The 20,828-nt window shown below is 41.2% G+C and overlaps 1 protein-coding gene across 2 annotated transcripts in view; it reads left to right on the forward strand.

The window, feature by feature from the left end:
* Window positions 1-20,071, forward strand: part of ELOVL6 (ELOVL fatty acid elongase 6) — a 76,610-nt gene extending 56,539 nt beyond the window's left edge. For both annotated transcript variants that reach the window (XM_051789705.1, XM_051789706.1), the window contains exons 3-4: window positions 15,496-15,647; window positions 17,654-20,071. In XM_051789705.1, coding sequence (XP_051645665.1) covers window positions 15,496-15,647; window positions 17,654-18,078 — 577 coding nt within the window. In that variant the 3' untranslated portion in view covers window positions 18,079-20,071. The remainder of the gene's footprint in view (window positions 1-15,495; window positions 15,648-17,653) is intronic.
* Window positions 20,072-20,828: the final 757 nt, after the last annotated feature.

Consider the following 20,828-nt stretch of genomic DNA (forward strand, 5'->3'; position numbering starts at 1 on the left):
AACTTGCATGACCTATCAAATCCAACACTTCATGTGCGGACGAGCTGTTAATAAACACTGCCAAACCCAACAGTGCTTGCGTGCAGGGCTTGGCTGCATGCGGGTGTCGAGCTGTGGTTAAGGAGAGTCACTGTTTTCTGACAAGTTTGACTTCTTCTAAACAAATGTGTGTCCTCGTGTCTGTACCATTCAGCATCTTCCTTAGGTTGCTGAATAAGAAAACTATATTATTTACCAACTCTAGGCAGATCCCTGAGATCTGAACCTCTCTAGGTGCTTGCAGGAGTACTGCCCTGGAGAGTGAAAAAGGTCAGTGGCTCCAGGCCTGCAATTGGTATTAAATTTGTGGATCTGAGCAGCTCATTACAGCTATATTATAACTTTTAGCTTCTTCAAGCCTTCTTTATTCTGTCAAATGCTAGTCTTTTCTTGTAACTTAGATTTTGCTTACTTTGTTATCTGCCAGTTTTACAGCTTTACTGATGGCTGGCTCCACTGGTTGGCTTGATTCTCTGCTAAATCTTTTACTTTATTACTGTTTGGCTTTATTTGCATAGGATAATTTCAAACTCCTGAATACATATATTTCAGTGCAATACATGACAGTTACTCTGCCAACTTGATACATTTGATCCCATAAGTATCTTTAATTTATCCTGCAGAACTAGATAATGCCACTTTTTTCGGATTATCATTTAAATCTCTGCAATACTACACTTATTCTAAAATTGCCTTGAGATAATGTTGGATGCTGAGAATAATTTCAGTAGCGACACAGGAACAAGTGCAAATGCCCCTGAAGCATTCATTAAGGATTGCTTAAGAGGTACACTGTGCTTATGAATCCTCATGGGCTACTTTAGAAATCCTCAGATGGATTCCTTAATTCATATGAGATTTTGCACCACATACAAGGCTTAAGTTGAAAATTGATTTTTTTTCCTTTTTAGTCATTTAGCCACAGTCCAAACTTGCTGAAATAAATATCTAAGAACTAGAAAATGTTTCTTGACAGAAAATCATCTCACCAGGTATACAGCCTTCACAGGGTTCTCGGGAACTTCGCTACAACCAAAGTCCAATAATTATTATTTTGTGATGGAATAGTGACTTATTGCTCAAGAAGTAACAGCTTTCATCAAGAAACTGTTCCTGCAAGTTCCTAACCTCCATGAACCAGATAATCAGGGCGCAGTGTCAGGTAGCAGCACACTGGCAAGACCAGATGATAGGTGATAACTATTGATTAACTTATAAGTGACTCTTTGGAAGTCAGAGGAGATGCAGGGATACATGGGTAGAATCGAAAAACTGTTTTTCATTCACTTAAGAAAACAGTTATATGTTTTTCAGCAGTGTATGATTACAAGGGTGTCCCTGTAAGCAGCTTATGCTATGCTCTCATGTTCCTAGGGTAATGATTGAGTGCAGCTGCCCTTCAGCATGACCATTGCTCCTTGCTTATCTCTAGCAAAACCCAAAGGACCTTGTGTAGCTACCAAGTAGTCTGCAAGACTCTCCATGCAAGTATAACTCCTATTACCTTCACCAATCGTATTCTCCTCTGTTACACAGACTACTGGTAGAGATCTAGCCCTCGCATTTGTTTTTCTACTATGCTTTGTAAGCAGTGCAGGTTCTTCCACCAGCTCACAAAACTTCACTTTATTGACTTTTTTTGTACTCTGCTCTCAGGATTGTCTGAATATAGCTATTTGCAGTCATAGGGAAGGCAGGTCTAGGGGATCAAATTGCATTTCCTGGAGAGGGAATTCAGGCTCTGTGAGAAGGGACTGGAAGGCAGTGGCTGTGGTAGATTGATTTTTATCCACACATATAAATAAGCCTTACGAGTAGTAGTTGCAGCAATTGGCAGAATTTGTTGAGCTTGCCACTTTAGCAAGGGAATATCAGATGGATTTTCTTCTACTGTGGTGTTAATGTGATTAAAATCTCCAGATGACAGTGTCCATTGATCGAGGGCCCTGCAGACATGTCACTGTTTGAGTATGCTTACTGAGGTCCCTGGGGAAAGGAGGAAATAAGTTAAGTCTAGTTTTCTTTCCACTTTTGTCAATAAAACAGACAAAGAAATGGTTTTGGGAGCCAGGTGAGTTGTGACTAAGAAATCTGCCGATGAGAGGGAAGGGCTGAAGGGAGTGGACCCACATGGAAGGATTTATTGCTGAGGAGAAAAAAAAGGCTGATGCAAGGCACACAGTATGTGGCCTCACTCAGAAACCACAGAGCAAGCTGTCACTTTAATGGACCTCATTACCCTCCCCAAAATTTATTGCATAGGATACTAAACACCACCCAGGCATGTATGCATATGCTTATGGGTATATAAACCTGCACAAATGGTATATTATTTCTTAGAGCCATGTAAAATATTTGCACAATTTTTAAATCACTCTGAGCTGGCCTGACATCAGGTTTTGGTCCCAACTGAAAACTCAAATTATTTGCATTGAAAAAGTTGCTAGAAAGGCATCTGGGTCAGATACGGTAGAGGTCTGAAAAGTAAGGCTTGTGTGCTTGGTTCAGTGATGGGAGTCTTTTTTAGAGATGGAAGGGGAATTCTCTCAAATTTTACTTTGGGATTTTGATAGGACTGAACCCAAACCTCAAAGTATGCATGAATTTATGCAAAGAAAAGTCTTCTGCCAAAAAGAGTGATAAAAACTGCAAAGATCAGCATGAATTCTGCTCACATTCATGGTACTGAGAGCCAGAGCACCTCATTATAAAACACATCCACTACTGCTAACTATCAGATTTAGGATAAGCAAGAACCACACTGAAAAGAACATATTATTGCTCATCTTCCCCTTTTCTTACCTTTTTTTTGACAATGCTGTGGCTTGGACTCCACCTTGAAAGAGTCTCCATCACCTTCAAGGAGGGCAAAGGAGGACTGTGTGGGTGAGCTGCAATATCCATCTGTTCTCCTTCCCAGTTAGGAAATGGGCAGTGGAAGAGGCTGAGGAGCAGCTGGGCAGTAAGGCATCAGAAGGATGGGGCTTGTTAAATTCTTGGTGTTCTAGTGCCCTTGCAGAGATGGCAACTATTTGTGTAAGTATGTTTTGGAGGAACCCAGTTTTGTTATTCAGAGCAGTGAATTATAGAGACAGAATTTGTAGTAAAAATAATGGTAATTAATACAGCATTGGTATGCTGCATTCTTGACTGTAGCATAAGTGTATTTCCAAGATTTTTAGTCAGTCCTGAAATTTTCTGTCACTCTGTAAAGGAACCATGTTTGAAACACGATCCAGCAGAGATGCAAACCACTGTCTTAAATGCCTTTTCAATGGTTCCCAGAGCAGAGTAGCTGCTCAGAGCATGTGCCACAATTTGAACTTTCTAGTGCCAAGACTGGCTGGAAAAGTTCCTGTCTTCCGTGGTCTTCGTTTTCCCCACTGTGACTAAGAGCAAAGAAATAATGTTATAAAAAAAAAAGTAGAGGAGAGACTATTTTATCTGCATCATTCACCAGTCTAGTTAAACGGCATGGCCATGCAACCAGCCAGAGCAGCACAGCTGGGCAGGCAGCAGGGCAGTGGAGGCAGCACCCTGCCTGCAGGGTGAGTGGTGAAGTAGCTCCAGTGCAAGAGGGCCAGCAGAGCTCACTGTGGGATGCATGGGTACAGGAGCTCAGAGAGAGAGAAGTGCCACAGAGGGTGCCCATTGCTAGTTATACCTCCTCAAAGAAAGTGACCATTTTCAAATAATGCATTCCCTCTCCTTTCTCAGCTGGAGAGGTAAAATTGCAAGTGGGAACAAAGGCGTTAGTCATTACAAGCTTTAAGGGAGTTTGGGAAGTTAGAAACATTTCCTAGTCTAAAACATTTGTGAAAATTGTGTTCTTAATTACAATGGTTTAGGCATTATGAAGAATATAGATACCTTGCAACCTTTCAGACACATGGGCTGAAGAGGATGAGTTCTGTATTCTTTTTAAAGAATGAGATTAACATAAGTGCTCTTAAATGACTGTTAATTTTTGAAAACGTGCTTTTAAAGGTGCTCAGTTACCATAGGAAAAAAGTATATCATGAGACCAAGGTGCTTTTTCCATAATTTTTTCTTGTCCCTGCCCATTGCAAGAGAATAAATAATGGTCCCAAATAAGTTCATGTATATACTAAACTGGGGAGAACACAGGGAGTTCTTTCAAATATCTGCTAACAACTGAATTGTAGTAACTGAGCACGTGGTTGTCTAAACACAGTTAACAAGGGGTAAAATATGTTAGTACAAACCTCCTTCTCTGCTTTTGCAGTTTTACACTAAAATTGCTAAATATAGAATGAGCATGTAAATAGTTACCATAGTTTAGCAGCACCAGAGAAGACTCAGTAACGTTTCCACATCTGTGCCTGAAATTAGTTTTCTAAAAGGAAAAGATGAGAAAATTGTAGCCAGTGTGATTTTTTTTCCCCAGTGAAATGCAAACAGTATAGAGCAGAAAGAAGTTCAGCTTAGGTTCTCAGTAATGTTATGATAGTCCTAAATCCGTATAAAAACAATCATTGCAGTCCTCTGCAAGACTGACTTAGAAATCGTTAGATTTTTTCATTTTACAGTGAGAATTTAGGGGTTTGTTTTTGTCCAAGTTGACTCACTGGTTATGTCTTCAGGCTTTTCCTTCAAACACTTGGGTGGATAGAAGCCTTTCAAAATAAATTTCCCACAGAATCAATTGCTGTATTAAAAGTGCATTTTTGTAGTTTTATCAACTGAAGGCATTAGTAAAAGAGAACAGGAGTTTTTCAGAATATTGGCATTGAATTTTTCACCTCACTAGCATGGCTTTTGTACCTGTTCATATTGCAAGGAGTTAGGCACCCCCCCATCATGGATTCCAGTCTGTGCCTGCTTTTCTTCTGTAGTCCACTGGTGCGAGTAGGGGGATTGGCAAGGAACATTAATGCAAGCAATTAGAATGCTTAGAACAACTGCAAAAATTCCACAAGGGAGAAAATCCAAATATTTTCTCCTGCGGTTAGGGTCAGCTGCTGTGGTCTGGTCCTGCGCAAACTCAAGAGGTGTGACAGTTGAGGGGAGATACAAGCAGGGATGCTCCTAAAACTGACTCCATAGGTTCACATTCTCTGTGGCTTTTGTCCAGCTGTATCAGGCCAAATCCACACTGGTATTTGCCTAACATATCAAGGGAAAAGAGCAAGAAAGCAAGGATCTGAGTGAGTGTTAGGACTAGTCTTCTGGTTAGGTCAAAAACTTTTTGAGCTCTTTGTGTTTCTAGGACAGCACAAGTTTGTAAACTTGTCTATATGTCTCTGCCTATCAACCTGTATTTTTAGGTCTTGAAAGTGTGCTACCAGATTATCAAATGTGCAGACAATGAAGTCTGTTGTTAAGAAGTGTACCAATAGCTTTTAAGCCTATAAACTATTTATCTTGAAAGATATAGGTGTACCCCAGGTAATTAGGATGGAGAGTCTGGGACTTGAAGGTTTAGAAAGCAGCTTTAAAAAGTGAAAAGAAAATCTGTAGCAGGTCAAAACTATTCCTCTTGGAGAAAATTCCTCCTACTGGAGCGTATTTACTGTTAATTCAGTAATACTATTTTCACTGATGAGGCCAGACCTCTTTCTGCTTACATCAAACAGACCTCATGGTAGGGCACTGAACCACAGCTCATGACGTTGCACATCATTTCTCATCATGACTCAGACACAGATTTTTGACAGGACAATTAAATTTCAGTTTACCTTGCCTCTCTGTCTTTGAAATGGCTCTTATGCTTAACCACCTTATGAGGCTGTCACGAGTAAAAAGGCCTTTAGGTTCTATGAGGTATTCACAAATACAATGCTAAGGGCCTTGAAGATATCAACACAGACAGAAGTGTGAAGGAAGTTAGGTCTGAACCTGAAGAGACCCCATCTTATAAACAGCTTTGTACTTAGCAGTTCTTCACACAGGAACATCTGGCCTAAAGCAGTTGCTGGCCTGAATATTATTAAGACGTTGGTAACTCTGGGACAGCCCAAGCTGGAGGTGGTAGGTCACTTGGCTGTTGGAAAGCAGAGGAGACCAAAATTTTGGTGTGGCAACAAGAAGGTCTGCTATGGGGAGAGAATGGAGATGACCTTTTCATCTTAGGTGGATTCAGTGAGGAGACAGAGTCTTCTGGGGAGGTCCGTGAATTGGTTCTAGGAGGTAAAACAGAGAAGTGTCTTGTAACAACAGTCTTTCTGCAGGAAGAGGTCTCCCGTTCCATCACTAACCTTGTCGTTGCTTGAAAGCACTTCAGAAATGTTGAAAGATGATGAAACAACAGCCTAATTACATTAATTTTCTTTGCCGTGTCTTATGAAAATAACAGTTAGGTTGAGTTCATGAGCTGTAATTTGAACAAGTGTCTCTCTAGGATTTCAAGGTACCTCACTGTTAAGAAGTCCTTTCTTTAAATGCTTATATAATAATTAAAAAATATTACATTTAGATTTAAGAGGGACCAAATCCATAGTCAGTACTATTCTTTTTCAGACTTCATCACTTACATGAATACTGTATCGCTGTGTATCCTTCACTCACCAAGAGACTGCTTAATTTAATTTGGGAAATGAAACCCTCTTCCACAAACCTAGCAAAATATTCTTAATAACCAGGTGCAGACTTACAAAGCTGGTTCTTCTAGTCAGTTATTAATGCAAATGAATATTTCATATAGACTGTCCTTGTGTCACATTGACCATTTAGGATGCTGGGTGCCAGATCCTTTCCCGGGTTGCTTTTCTGTGAGATCAGAGGGCATGTCAAATTGCATGACATGTAGCCACAGGTCTCATTGACTCTGTGAAATCAAAATAAGAGCCATTAATTCCATGTAGATTACTGAACAACAACCAAATGATAGCTTTCAGTCATTACCTATATTTCATTTATACTTAATGATTGGCTTCTTAGTGTATGGTTTCTCACTGTACAGTGCAAATATCATGATTTAGCAATCAAAGATAAGCCTAAAGCAACTTCATAGTTTCTACACCTATCTAAGTACAAGAAGATGCAGGATTTTATGGTAATTCATGGAACTTACATAACTTCAATCCTCTTGAATATCATCAAGGAAAACTAAGACAGGAGTCACATCTAAGCTAACGTTTAAGTAGTCTGACAACCTTTTTAGTGAAACTATATATTAAGATTTTCATAGGCTTAATTGATTCCTCCTTTCTTTCAGAAAATTTATTCCATCTGGAAAATACAACTCTTTTTTTAATACTGTATCATCATGTATTGCACATTACCCAGTGAAGGTGGTACTGCTCCTCCCCTCCCCCTGCAGAGCTGGCTAAGTGTGGATGAAAGTGTACATCACTGGAAAAAAATCACAAGAAGAGTTAAGAGGTGATTCATTTAAAAAAAAAAAGAAAGAAGGAGTGGAACAGCTGCAATTAAATCTAGCCACTCCACAAACACCTCCCAGAGCAGCTTAGGTATCAGAAAGCAGATCAAAACAATTGCAAATTCTGGTGGGTTGTGCTGCTCCTTCACTACGTTCCTTCTCATGTCAAAACCCCCAGAAAGTGGGGCCCAGAGGACCCACATTCGCTGTCTGTGATACCCTGTAAACATGTGCCTGTAGACGTGCAAGTTTAAGGAAACTTAATTAGGCAGGAAACATATTTATCACTCGCCCTTTGCTTCAGTGTTCTGGAAGGCTGGTGTGTGACCAGGTTTCACCAGTCCTCTGCCTGCGGTGGAAGGAGTGCTGTCTCTGTCAGGCAGGCTCTTAAGGAGGCTACTCTCATGGTTTTAATTCACTTCCCAGCCTCAAAACAGTCTGGCATGTCTACCCACAAAAGATTTTGGAACAAGAAGCTTTGAATAAGCACCAGGAAAAGTTAATTCTGGTCAGCAGAAACCAGACTCTAATATTCTTTTCTCATTTGATACCACCCAGATAAACACTTTAACCTGGACATTCCCTTCTGGTTTGGCTCAACTTTAAAAAGAAACTACCCTCTCTATAGCCATATCCTGGGAGAACTGGAAAAAATGCAGTTTCATCTCTTTTTTTACAGATGATGAGGGCAGACTCCCATAAACCTTCTGTTTAGCTGCTAAAGTTTTGTTTGACAGTCTTTCTTTTTGCCATAAAGGTTAGCAGTTTCCCAGAGTACTCTGCTCCTAGGGGACCTTAAACCACCACAAAATGTAAGGACAGATTCTAGATTGGGAGCAGGCCAATGGTTCATTAAATCTTCCATCTTTCCCACTGGTTTGATAATCACTGCAGAAATAGCAACGCAGCAAGCACACTGTGATCTGACTACCTCACCTGTCTACATAGATAATAGTTTAGGTATCTCTTCCTATAATACAGTGGCATTATATGTATGTATTCATATGTATTTAGTGTGTGGTCACCATACAAATGCATGTTCCCAGAACTCCTGCTCTGTTTGCTAGGTAGGACCTATTCTTGTATGCTTCCTCCCTGGAACGGGCCATTTCCCAACACTGGTCTGCCAACTTTATCTGAAGTCACCTACGAGAAAGTAATACTGTGGCAAGCATGGAAAAAACCATTCCCTGTGCTGGTTTGCAAGGCAAGTGGCCCCTCAAATGCCTGCATCCTCCAGAGTTGCCTTGGTATCTGTTGAGTCAACCAAAAACTATCATTCCTTCTCATGTGGCCAAAGCAGGGTTTTATGGGAGACAGATAGAAATCTCCCACAAACAACTTAATTTGCAGCAACAAAATACATCAGTTTCTAAAGAAATTGGTCATCTAGCCCTGTCCCTGCAATGTTATCTGCGTGCTGCACTTCATTGATGGGCTGGTCCTCTGGGTCCAGGTAAGAGTGAGTGGCAAAAAGCTTACTTGTACCAGGTAGAGAGGAAAAACTCTATAAATACTTCTAGAGAACTGCAAAACAAACCTACCACTCATGTTGAAAAATTACTTTGTTACAAACTTATTTTTAGGAATGAGTTGAAAAGAACAGCAAGGGAATGGTTGAAGGATGTGAGATGTTTCTTTCACATTAGTACATGCTGCTTTGTAATACTGGGAATTTCTGAGTTTCTTTGCTCATGGGAGTTTATTTACAGGTTTGACAACTGTCTTGTTGGGAAGTTCAGTGATGTTTGATGAAGCTGCATTTCTTTTCAAGAAACTTAGTTCTGATAGTTGTCTTACATGTGCTTCTTCCCTGCGTTTCCTCAGTATCAGTTCATATTTTACATGTTTTCTGTTGCCTGGCTGAGCACAGAAATATTCTGCTGCCCCTTTTTACAGTAACTGCTGTCTCTAGGTGTGCTCTTGGACTACCCTGCCGCTCGGGCCTGTCAGACCAAGGGGTTGCTGTGCTTCCTGTGCTCCTGTGCCTCAGCATTAGCAGCACAACTCATTCCTCTTTCATGAGGACTGTGGGTTTTAAATCAGAAGGGCACAGAAAGGTCATTTTATTACGTTAAGAGACCAGCTCTTTAGTGGCAGAAGGGAAACTTGGTATGTCCACCAAAACACTTCTGCTGAACAGAACGAGAAGTTGAACGTGGTTTGATTTGTCATGAAGGAAGGTTGTAGGAAGCTCCACTTTCTTCTGTTGCCCTTTAGAAGTTTCTTTTGAATTCAGAGTGCTTCCTCTGTAAATCTTTCACATACTAAAATGAAAAAAAAAGAAGAGTCAACAAAAACTAAAGAACCTGCTTCCTTATTGCCATTCCAGTATAAGCTGGATGCAGTCAGAGGGATGTGACTTGCATGTGTGGTCATCTCAGCTGCTCAATGTGGCTTTCACAGAGGAGGACCATGTTTTTGCCACCTCCTTGTGCTCCCAGGGCACAGACTCACCTGCTGGGACTCCCGTGAGTCGCCATGTAAGTAGGTTGGGACAGAATTAAGATTTCTTCTCTTTTGCAACTGGACCCCAGGCTGGGAGCTGGAGCCAGACCTGTGGGAGCTCTGGCTCGGTGTATGGCCAGCTGACTGCTGGACTAGCCCAGCACGCCCAAGGCAGAGGATAGTCAGACACCTCAGAGACTAGTTAAACAGCTGGGTGCAGGTGGTTTGGGCCATGTTGAACAGCCTGTGGGCCTGGGTTAGGAGGGCTCTGCTTGAAGTCCCAACTAGCCCTTAATTTTGTGCAGCTCAGCTGGGTCTTGCTGTCTGCAGACTCCCTGCTGCTCTCTGCTGGTGATGGGTACCCAGGATGGCATGCTTTTGAATAGATACTCCACTTCTGATCTCTAGTTTGTAGCTAACATATTTTTCATTCACCATAGCTCTAGTCAAGACTTTTATCCCCTTCAATGCCATCTTTATCTAGTTCTGCATATACAGATTGCATGGTTTGTTTGGTCAAGTTCTTTTAAAAGATGCAAACCAGAGCAGAGACTTCCCACTGTGATTAGCCTTTAGGACATGTTACTATATTCTGTGCTGAACTTTTAAATTTGTTTTTATGTGGAAGTCCCATTCTCTGCACAGTTCCACAGTGTTGATCCTGGACTGGGATGTCCAGAGGTGTCAGGAGCCAAGTGCAGAGATGGGTCTGCATAGAAAGCAGCTCTAGCAAAAATGGGCAGTGACCTCCACTGTGAGGAGGAGCTGAGCCTGCTACAATGGCAGCTGGGGTTGGACTGAGGTCTTGAGCTACCTGCTGCCCTCTTGGGCTTTTGAGAAACAAGTACTTCATTCCTTCCTGACAATTACGATGGAGACAGCAGAAAGCAGCTTCAGCATTCAACACCTGCATTGTCTTCAGTATTCAATGCCTGCATTGTCTTCCATCAGCCACTCCCCAGCCCTCAGTTTCCCTCCTTAATGCTGTGCCTAACCTGTGCATGGAATGTGTTTTGAGGTCCTCTGTTTTGTGTTTGTGTGGCCAGGTTTTGGTAGCAGCACAACAGGAGTGTCTTCTGTGAGAAATTGCTAAAAGCTTCCTCAGTGAATGCCAGCCAGCTCCAAGACAGACCCAGGGCTGGCCAAGGCCAACCTATCAGCAATGGTGGTAGCACCTCTGGGATAACATATTTAAGAACCACAAAAGTTACTGCTTGAGAGTGGTTGCAGATGGAGAGAGGAGTGAGAATATGTGGGAGAAACAGCCCTGCAGACACCAAGGTCAATGCAGGAGCAGGAGGAGGTGCTCCAGGCGCTGGAGCAGAGATTACCCTGTAGCCTGTGGTAAGGCAGCTGTGCCCCCTCCACCATGGAGGGCCATGGTGGAGCAGAAATCCACTTGTAACCCATGGAAGACCCCAGCAGAGCAGGTGGAAGCCCAAAGGAGGCTATAACCCTGTGGGAAGCCTGTGCTGGAGCAAACTCCCAGCTGGACCTGTAGACCTGTGGAGAGAGGAGCCCACACTGGAGCAGGTTTGCTGTCAGGACTTAGGACCGCACAGGGGAACCACACTGGAGCAGTGTGTTCCTGAAGGACTGCACCCCACAGAAAGGACCCACACTGGAGCAGTTCATGAAGAGCTGCGGCTCCCAGGAAGGACTCACGTTGGAGAAGTTTGTGGAGGATTGTCACCTGTGGGAAGGATCCCATGCTGGAACAGGGGAAGTGGCAGCACATCTCATATCAGGAAGAAGCAGCAGTGACAACGCATGAAAAAACTGACCACAACCCCTGTTCCTCATCCCCTGCTCCCTGAGCCTCTGGGGAGAGGAGGTAGAGAATTCAGGAGTAAAGTTACACCCAGGAAGAAGAGAAGAGAGGGTGTGTTTTTAAGGTTTAGTTTTTATTTCTCATTACCCTACCATGATTTGTTTGGTAATAAAATCATTTCCCCAAGTCAACTCTCTTTTACCCGTGATGGTAACTGGTGAGTGATCCCTCCCTGCCCGTATCCTGACTCAGGAGCCTTTTGATATATTGACTCTCCCCTGCCCAGGGGAGAGACTAATAGAGCATCTTTGGTGGGCACCTGGCGTCCAGCTACAGTCAAGCCACCAACCCTTGCTTGAAAATAAGTTTGAGAGGGAAAAGTATTAGTTTTTATTTTACTCATGGATATATTTTGATCATACTATGGACACTAAAAATATCAATTGGACATTTGTTAATCTACAAGAGAAGTCACTGCCTGAAGGGAGGACAATGTAGGACATTTTGAGTCTGAATAGATGAGAACACTGCATTAGCTGGTGCAGTTTGTTTCTGATCGGTCTCTCTAGTTGCAAAAGACTGTAATTGTACAGTAAATCACTGCTACCTTATTTCTAAAATCCCTGCAGATGATTCCCACCAGACAGACTGCTTTGGTAAGCAGTTCATTTCAATGCTTCACAAAAGCTACAGCAGAGACCAGGGCGAGGACAGAATGAAGCAGAAGTGATTTACTGAGCAAGCAGTGTCATCACTCTGCTGCACATCATGTCTTTGCAAGATAGAAATTCATTGGTTGATCTTACCTTACAGAAAAAACAAGATTAAGTGGTAGAGGCACAAAAAGCAGTCCTGGCTCTCTGGGTCCAAGACATGTTTGCAATTGTGCATTAGACCTTTTTCTGTCTCCGATGGCGTGCACTTGTTCTCAAGGTAGTGTTTTGGCATGCAGCACATCTCGTATCAGCTACCTGCTCACAGTGTCTATTAACTGATTCAATTTCCTAAATAGTTAGGTAATTGAATCTGTTACTTCTAGTTTGCTATCCTCCTTACTCATAAGACCTTCCCTTGTGAGTTACACAAAAATGTAACTTGGTTTCTACTGATGAAAATTCAGATTAGTCTGACTCACACTGTGTAGAGCAGTATCTGGAGTCACTTCTAGAGTCATAGAACTAGAGGAAGCCACCATCCTCTGGAATTATAGAAAAGTAAGTGTGTGAGTGTGAACGAATGTGTGTGTGCAAGTGCACTCCAGGGAGAGCTCTGCAGTACTTGCTAAACAGAAAGACAGGAAGAACTACATCAATATAATCTCAAGCACAGCAAAGGGAGACTCTTTGGCTCTGTTATCAGTCCAGATTAGATCTCTGGGTGTCCATACTCAATCACAGTTAAAGCAATGTTTTCCTGTTGCTTGAACAAGCGCTCTTCTCATCTGGGATTGTGTTCAAGACACAGAATTCTCTTTGGGTTTAAAACTTTATTAATAAATTATTTTTTAAAAAGGCAGTGTAGCTTCTTTACAAGAAAAGGCATATTGCTTGCAGCTATTTGATTTTATAATTTAAAATTTCCTTTTTCTCCACATTTTAATGTCAGCAGTGAGGTATTTGCTAATGGAAGAATCAGCATATCGTTAGGTATTCTGTCTGATCTTCCTCCACCCAGTTTTGCCACCACCTAAAACATAGTAGCAAGCAGCAGCATGCCGTGGCTAGCCTGAGGAGTTCACTGCCTCAGGAGGTGATCAGATCACATCTCTGTCAGGATCTCCTGTCTTCTTGGGAATGAGAAATGCAACTCCTGAAAAAAAAAAAAGTGCATATGTTAAATGCCAAAGAGAAGACACAGAATGAGTTGCACCTCATTTCAAAACTCCTCCTGCAGGTTTTGGCAGTCTGCTGACTTAAAAGGACTGATGCTTGAAAGACGTAAGAAGTGTGCTGAGAGAGCATTTCTGGGAGGAAACAACCCTTCATGGAGAGGATACGCTATGGGCTGCATAGATGCTAAGAATACTGTGCTGTCTTTTCTGCACACAGGAGTGGATGAACACAAGAGACTGCAGTAGCTGTCCTGCCTAAGCCTGGGAATGCAGGCATTGCTTTGGGCAGTGCTAATGGGAAACCCAGGCTCAGCTGAACTTTTTCAGCATACCTGTACCACAGCAGGAGGGTTGTTAATTCGCACATAGCTCAAGAGGACTCATCTGGCAATAGAGCCCATGAGCAAATACCACTATGCAAATAGCAAATAATAATAGTAGCTTCATAAGTGCTCACATTTGTATGAATTTCCTGATGGCACAGTTGAAACCACATGCAATGGTTGCCTCAGAAGATAATGGTAGGAGAGCCAAGATGTAGCATTTCTCCCTGGGCATGACCTGGCTGTAGAGCCCCATCTGTGATGCCACTGACAGCCTGAGGAGCACCAGACAGTGTGGTACTCCACTTGGTTGCAGTGGACAGGGGAGAGCAAGTTGCACTGTTGCTTAGCAGCAGACAGATTTGACTGGGTATGTCAATGCTGCAGATTTGAAAATCTAAATACTTTATGCAAATCACATAAAAGTTTAAGTAAGCAGTATTTGTGTTCAGCAGGCTTACTAGAACCATCTGGTCAGACCAAGTGCCATAAGGACTGCCGTAGACCTCAACTTTTGAGGCTGCCTTGGTGATTTTAATACATGTTTTTTAAATACTGACTTCAGAAGACAAGGACAAATAACAGAGAATCTATAACTTCAGAGGAACTGTTCCTTATTTCACATACTTTGCATAAATGGTAGCGTGCATTGCCCACATGTGTTTATACTTCAGTTTTAGGTGGCTTCTTTTGCCTGCTGCTAGGCTATAGTCATGAAAGACAACAAGGCAGAGCAGGAACCAGGGTAGGTCAAGGTCACAAAGAAGTTAGAGGGAAGATAAGATGGAGCTGGGTAGAGGGACGAGAACATACGATATAGGCATAAAGTAAGATATACTTAACCTCAAATGAGATTGGGTCTGTTTTTCTTCCTTTTTCTTGAAAGCTACTTCCTTCACCTAGTATTCATCAACACTTATAAAGGGCCAACAAGCTACAATGGTAGACAAGGGGCAAGCATGTTCTTGCTGTAAAAGTGAGTCAGTTTCTTCTGCAGAGCTCCTTGCTGCTGTGAAAGAAGCCTTTGTTCCTTATATCAGCTGGATGTCAACCTATGCCCTCTGTAATTGCACTAAATTAATATAGTTGCAAATCTCTCAATGTTTCTAATTTACAGAACACTGTTACCTTGCATCTCACTTTGATGAAGTGAGGGTGAATCTGCTGTTTACGGCTTGATTCAACTGGTGGTTCCCTCTGTTAGCAGTGACCCATTAAGAGATGAAGTCAAGCATGTGCACCAAAACACCAGCCCTGACTGAGACACTCCATCAAAATCTGTGTGTCCTGCCTGGGTTTGCCTGTGGGTATAACAAACACAGGGAGAGACAAGAGAAAACTCTGAGAAAACCAGAAGAGGGAATTTGTCCTGATTATCATGATGATACAGCTCTTTATCAACTCATTTTGTCTAGTTTCCCGGCCATCAGCAGCAAAACTCTGCATGTTGCTTTGAGCTAAAGTAGATGTTTCCCTGCTCCTGAAAACTGAAGGATCATTCCTGTAGTAATGAAATAAAAACCATTCCAGACTTTCACCAGGGGATACAGCTGCAGTCCAGTTTACAAGTCTGAGTTCAAAATAAATTCCTAGAAGCCAGCAGAGTTGCTTCAGCTTTTAGGCTGTCTCAAACTTATTATTTCATCACATTTATGACCTTTTTCCCTTAATAATTTGAAGTGATGGCACATAGATTTCAAATGTCCACTTAATTGTCTTATTTTCTCTTTTTGTTTTAAAGTATATTCGGTGCTGTTCGAACTGGTGCTTATATGCTGTACATTTTGATGACCAAAGGCCTGAAACAGTCAGTGTGTGACCAGAGTTTTTACATTGGACCTGTCAGCAAATTCTGGGCATATGCATTTGTGCTAAGCAAAGCACCCGAACTAGGTGAGTACCCTCTCTCTCTTTCTCTCACTGTGCATATTTAGAGCAGAAATGTCCATGCAGGAAGCACAAGAAGGGTCTCAGTGCTGTCAAAATCTCATTTAAGTCTTAGAAAAACTCAGTAAACATAAACGAAGCCCAAACTGCATGTTTTAGTCTCTAGAGATTAATTCCAGCCTGGCTAAGTTAGAGCAATGTGCAGTTGAATAAGACCATTCCCAGCCCAGGAATAAACTGCAGTGATTATACATAGCAGGGCAGTCAAGAGGTAAAAGCAACCTGGTACATACTTCTTCCTGAGCTGCTTGTAGGTAAATAAGAGTAGCATAATCGTCAGTCACTGACCCCACGGGTACAGAAATGAAGGCTGGGCTATAGCAGCTATGTCAGCAAGAAGCTTTGAGTCAGGTTCTGCCTCCATTCTGTAGCATTCATTCTTTAATACACATCTAAGTATACAATTAGGAGCAGTAAGGTGCTTCCTCCCTAAGCATTGAAAGCTGGGGCTGTCTGCTTCCTCTGAGTAGAAACAAATTTCCCATAATATCTCTAGCTTTTCCAGTCCTGATTCTTATGAACTTCTATCTTTCCAACAGCTTTTCTGGTAAGGATATTTATGATAAACGTGCCAAAGGCAACTTAATAGTCTTAATGTGTTCTCATTCACAGCTTATTAGTGTAAGAAAGGATTGCTTTAATGGAAAGGAGGAGGCAATGATTTAGCAGCCCTCCAGCTTTCATTTTGGAGGATGTTCTCACTAAACCTCAAAGGGCTGCAGCTATCACTGTGTTCAGGTGTACAGCAAAAATAAGACTTTACCTTTCAGTGGATAATTTGATTCAGAAAATTAGAGCAAAGAAATTCATCAGCATGAAAACTAGAAAGAGACAGACACCAGTTGCCTTGCTATGTCAGAATCCCTTGTTTTCCTGCTGCTTAAATTACTGCAAACCCAAAGAAATGTAGTTGTTAAAACTGGGAGACATCAGCTAGAACTACACAGCAACAATAAATCGAACATATGATTACTTATTAAAATGTGAATCAACATCTTCAAGCTAATGAAGTAAACAGTAGCATTATGGCTCATTATAGACCTTGTGCAGATGGTGCAGCTCTGCTTCCACCCATGACTAATATTCATGATATAGATTTCCTTAAATCTATCCTATATAAATCTATTCCATATAAATCAAAATAAGTCCCCAGATTCAAATCTCAGGGATCTTTTTGGAAACACTGTGCCTATAACAATGGAAAACAAGTAACATGCATATATCCGTATATCTAATTGAGATACTCATTGCAATCACAAAAAGCAGAAGGAAGAAAAAAAGCAGGAAAGAGGAATAAAATTTACTTTTCTACGATAGTAAGATAAATTTGCCTGAAGAGGATGTGCATTTCAACAAAACCCAAATTTCTTTCTATAAGAAATTTATGTTATTGTCTGCCTCACAATAACATACCTTTCAGTATTGTGGGTTGTGTATGCAATAACCTTTTGCATATTAGCTCAAAAGGCTCTACTGATTTTAACTGGGTTAAGTTTCCATGTAGACATTTGAATCAGAGGACAGTGTGCTGCTTCCTCTTCAGATTTTCTGCTCTCTATTGAACTGTATTTCTCTTCCAGTGACTGTATATAATGGACAGTCTCACAGTCAGAGATGATACACATACATCAGCCTACCTCACCTCAGATTTTCATGGATTACGTTTGCAGCAAAGGGCTGCCATGTAAACCTATGGAGTTTTCAAATGGGGATTATTCACTCTGGAAAATGTAGATACTCTGGTTTTCTAAAAATTGCATAGAGATTAGGAGCCAAACTGGCTCTCGGATCAGACAAGCTCTCAGATCTAGAGCTGAGGTGTTTTTTCTTCCTCCAAGGTAGTATATACTACAGCAACAGCAAAGGGAAGAGAGCACTGCATTAATTGTAGAATTGTTTAATATGTTTCTCCATTCTTCCCCCCCCCCTTTTTTTTTTTTGTTTTGTTACAGGTGATACTATATTCATTATTCTTAGGAAACAGAAGCTCATCTTCTTACACTGGTACCATCACATTACTGTGTTACTTTATTCTTGGTATTCCTACAAGGACATGGTGGCTGGCGGCGGCTGGTTCATGACCATGAACTATGGAGTACACGCTGTTATGTACTCTTACTACGCCTTGCGGGCTGCTGGCTTCAGAGTCTCACGCAAGTTTGCCATGTTCATCACCTTGTCGCAGATCACTCAGATGTTGATCGGTTGCGTGATCAATTACCTGGTCTTCTCCTGGATGCAGCAGGGCCAGTGCCATTCCCACGTGCAGAACATCATCTGGTCCTCTCTCATGTACCTCAGCTACTTTGTGCTCTTCTGCCATTTTTTCTTTGAGGCCTATATTGGCAAAACCAGAAAAGAAAGGAAGGTTGACTAGTGCTAGAAACGAGAAGCCATAGCTCAGGGTCATCAAGAAAAAAAAAATTATAAGAAAAAAAAAGGCACAAGGAAACATATATGTATGGTGCAGCTAAAACTTGGCAGCTTAGGGAAAGTTAGCTTGGTTTAACCCAGTAAGTTTATGATCCTATCATGGTGAGGACTCACTGAATTCTACTCTATCTCAAAGGACTGCTGATGAAAGACAACTTCCTTCTTGTACCTGTCTGCTCTAGAAAAGAAAGGTGGAAAGAAAGAAGGGGGAAAAAAAGAAAAGAAAAAAGGAAAGAAGAAAGAAAAGAAAAGAGAAGAAAAGAGAAATGGAATAATGTTGAGGGGGGGGAAAGTATGTTAAATAAGCAGTGTGTTTCCCCAGGGTGGAGGAGAGACTTTTATTTTAAAAAAAAAAAGATTTCTAAATCCTTTCTAATAATTTCTCAGCATAAACTTGAACAAAACAAAGCAGAAGTGACAAAAAAAATCTGTCTATGATAGCAGTAAGATTGCAGAATTAAAATCTTTTCCATAGAAGGTTGATACCTTTAGCCAAAATGAAGCTGAAAAGGATGTTTCCTGCATGGAAACTTACTGAACTCCACACTGTGGTCATGAATGAAAAAGAGAAGAGATTGATTTCTCTGCTGTGTACTCTGTCAGGAGAGCAGATCTGGGACACAGAGTCACCTCCCTCAGAAGGTGGAAAGGAGCAGTACTTTTACAAGAGTTTAATGTGAAAAGATGCACTGTTGCAATACATATCTCAGAGAGTGCATTTTCCAAGTGCATTTTTCAGTTAAAGGCAAGGAATTTCTACAGCAGGATAAGTCATAGAGGGTTAAATCAATCAATCAATATTTGCTAAATTAACAGGGGCTAATAGCAGAGGGATGTTCAGGAAGGAGAGGGAGACAACTCCCCTAATGTGATTTTTAGGAATTATCCGTTACTCTTAATTTAGCCTGCAGCAACACTGAATTAAATGGGGGAAATCGGAAGAAATCCTAGTTAGTGAGAAGAGAGTGATATATCTGCCCACTGTTTTCAGAACAGAGCCCTGTGGTACAACATGGATTCCGTGTTTTTGTGGACGCAAGGGTGCCTGCCTGGGTTAGAAGAGGTGGCAGGACTGCACGACATTGGGTATCACTGTGCTTCTGCATCTGCCTCCCGGGCAGTGCAAAGATGTTTAAAGTGCCCTCCTCTGGTCATGTGGAGATACTACTACAAAACATACTTGGAATAGGTTTTTCTTGAGATTTGTATAGGAAAAATTAGTCTAAACGAAGTAATTTTGCTGCAACAGCTTGACTCTAAAGTCCAGAGAGAATTATCCTTCATTAAACATATATGTATCTCTGCAGAATCTGTACTGTAACTGACCACTTAAGAGGACATCCTTTCTTCTATGAAGTCAGCTACAGATATAAGGAGAAACATATTTCACTCTGAACCTTAGAGAGTTAGTTGAGAACAGCCATATTCTTTCAAAGACAAGTAGGTTGCATTATCTGTGATATTTCAGTCCTTACAAAGCCAAATAAAATGTGTAAAAGTTCCTAGTATTTCAAAGACGCAAGTATGTAAACTTGATGTTAAATGTGTTAATGTAGTATTCTAAATTGTAACAGCTAGGTAGTTTAACTAAAAAATTAGAAGAACTAGATCAACAAAATAGGGACTGCTGTTCTGCATAGGATATACACACACCTATAACTACACCCATATACACATTCTGTGAATTGTCAACAAGAAAAAGCAGCCCAGTGGCAGAGAATCACGTTTCCTGGCTAATGCATAAGATTGTCATTATCTTTCTTGCTTTAATTTGAGATTGTACAGTACAAAAGGGTTTTCTTAATTATGATTTTTAGCTTTAATTGTGCTGTCATTCATGAAACAGAGCTGCTTTAGTATCCTGTTAAGAGATGACAAGGGCTTTCGGTGTCTCATTATATACAAAAGAAAAACAAATAAAGTTACATTCCATATTATGTGAATGGTCTTACAAATCAAAAGCCTATTCAGGCTAAAATCATAATTATAACAAGCAGAAAATGAGTTTACATTTGTGTTATTTAAGTTATTGATGTGCTGACGTTATTTTATCGTACAAAACATAGCAAAATGTGATATGCAGTAATGAAGCTATGATATTCATTAATAGGACTACTGTATACGTGGAAATATTAGACAAAACCAATTAAATGTGTAAACCATTTTGTTATACAGCTTGGGAGTAGATAATTATAATGCTAAATAAGCCTTTTTCCTCATGTTTAGTTTTGCCCTGGCTAAAAAGCAGGTTAAAAAGACCGATTAAAAGTGGAAAAGGCAAAATTAAAGTCAAGCTGCAATTAGCTGATAAGCATTGGTAGAAGTCCACCATGGTGCCATTTAGACCCTCAGTCCTGTGTGTCTTGAGTTCTTCAAATAGAGCAAGAGGGGATGGAACTGGTCCAGTGTCTGGAGCTGAAGCTGGAGCAGAAGTCTTGGACTCTGTGAAGTCAGTGGAGGCTTTGCTTTGCTTTGAACAGAGCTGGCGTGCCTGACTGCCTTTTGTCTGAGCAGAGGGGAAGGAACTGTGCACATCTCCTGCTACTTTGAGGCTTATGACTCATGACTTAAAAACCCCATAAACTTTATCTATAAGAAGTGATATCGCAGCATGGCAGGGACTTGTGGCCTCAGTGTAACAAAAGCAGAAAACAGGATGGGTTGCAAACAACCACCTACCATGTTTCATACTCT

This window comes from Manacus candei, unplaced genomic scaffold (assembly GCF_025592945.1).
Source record: "Manacus candei isolate 608988 ecotype Guabito, Panama unplaced genomic scaffold, ASM2559294v1 h1tg000028l, whole genome shotgun sequence".
Taxonomy (NCBI): Eukaryota; Metazoa; Chordata; class Aves; order Passeriformes; family Pipridae; genus Manacus; species Manacus candei.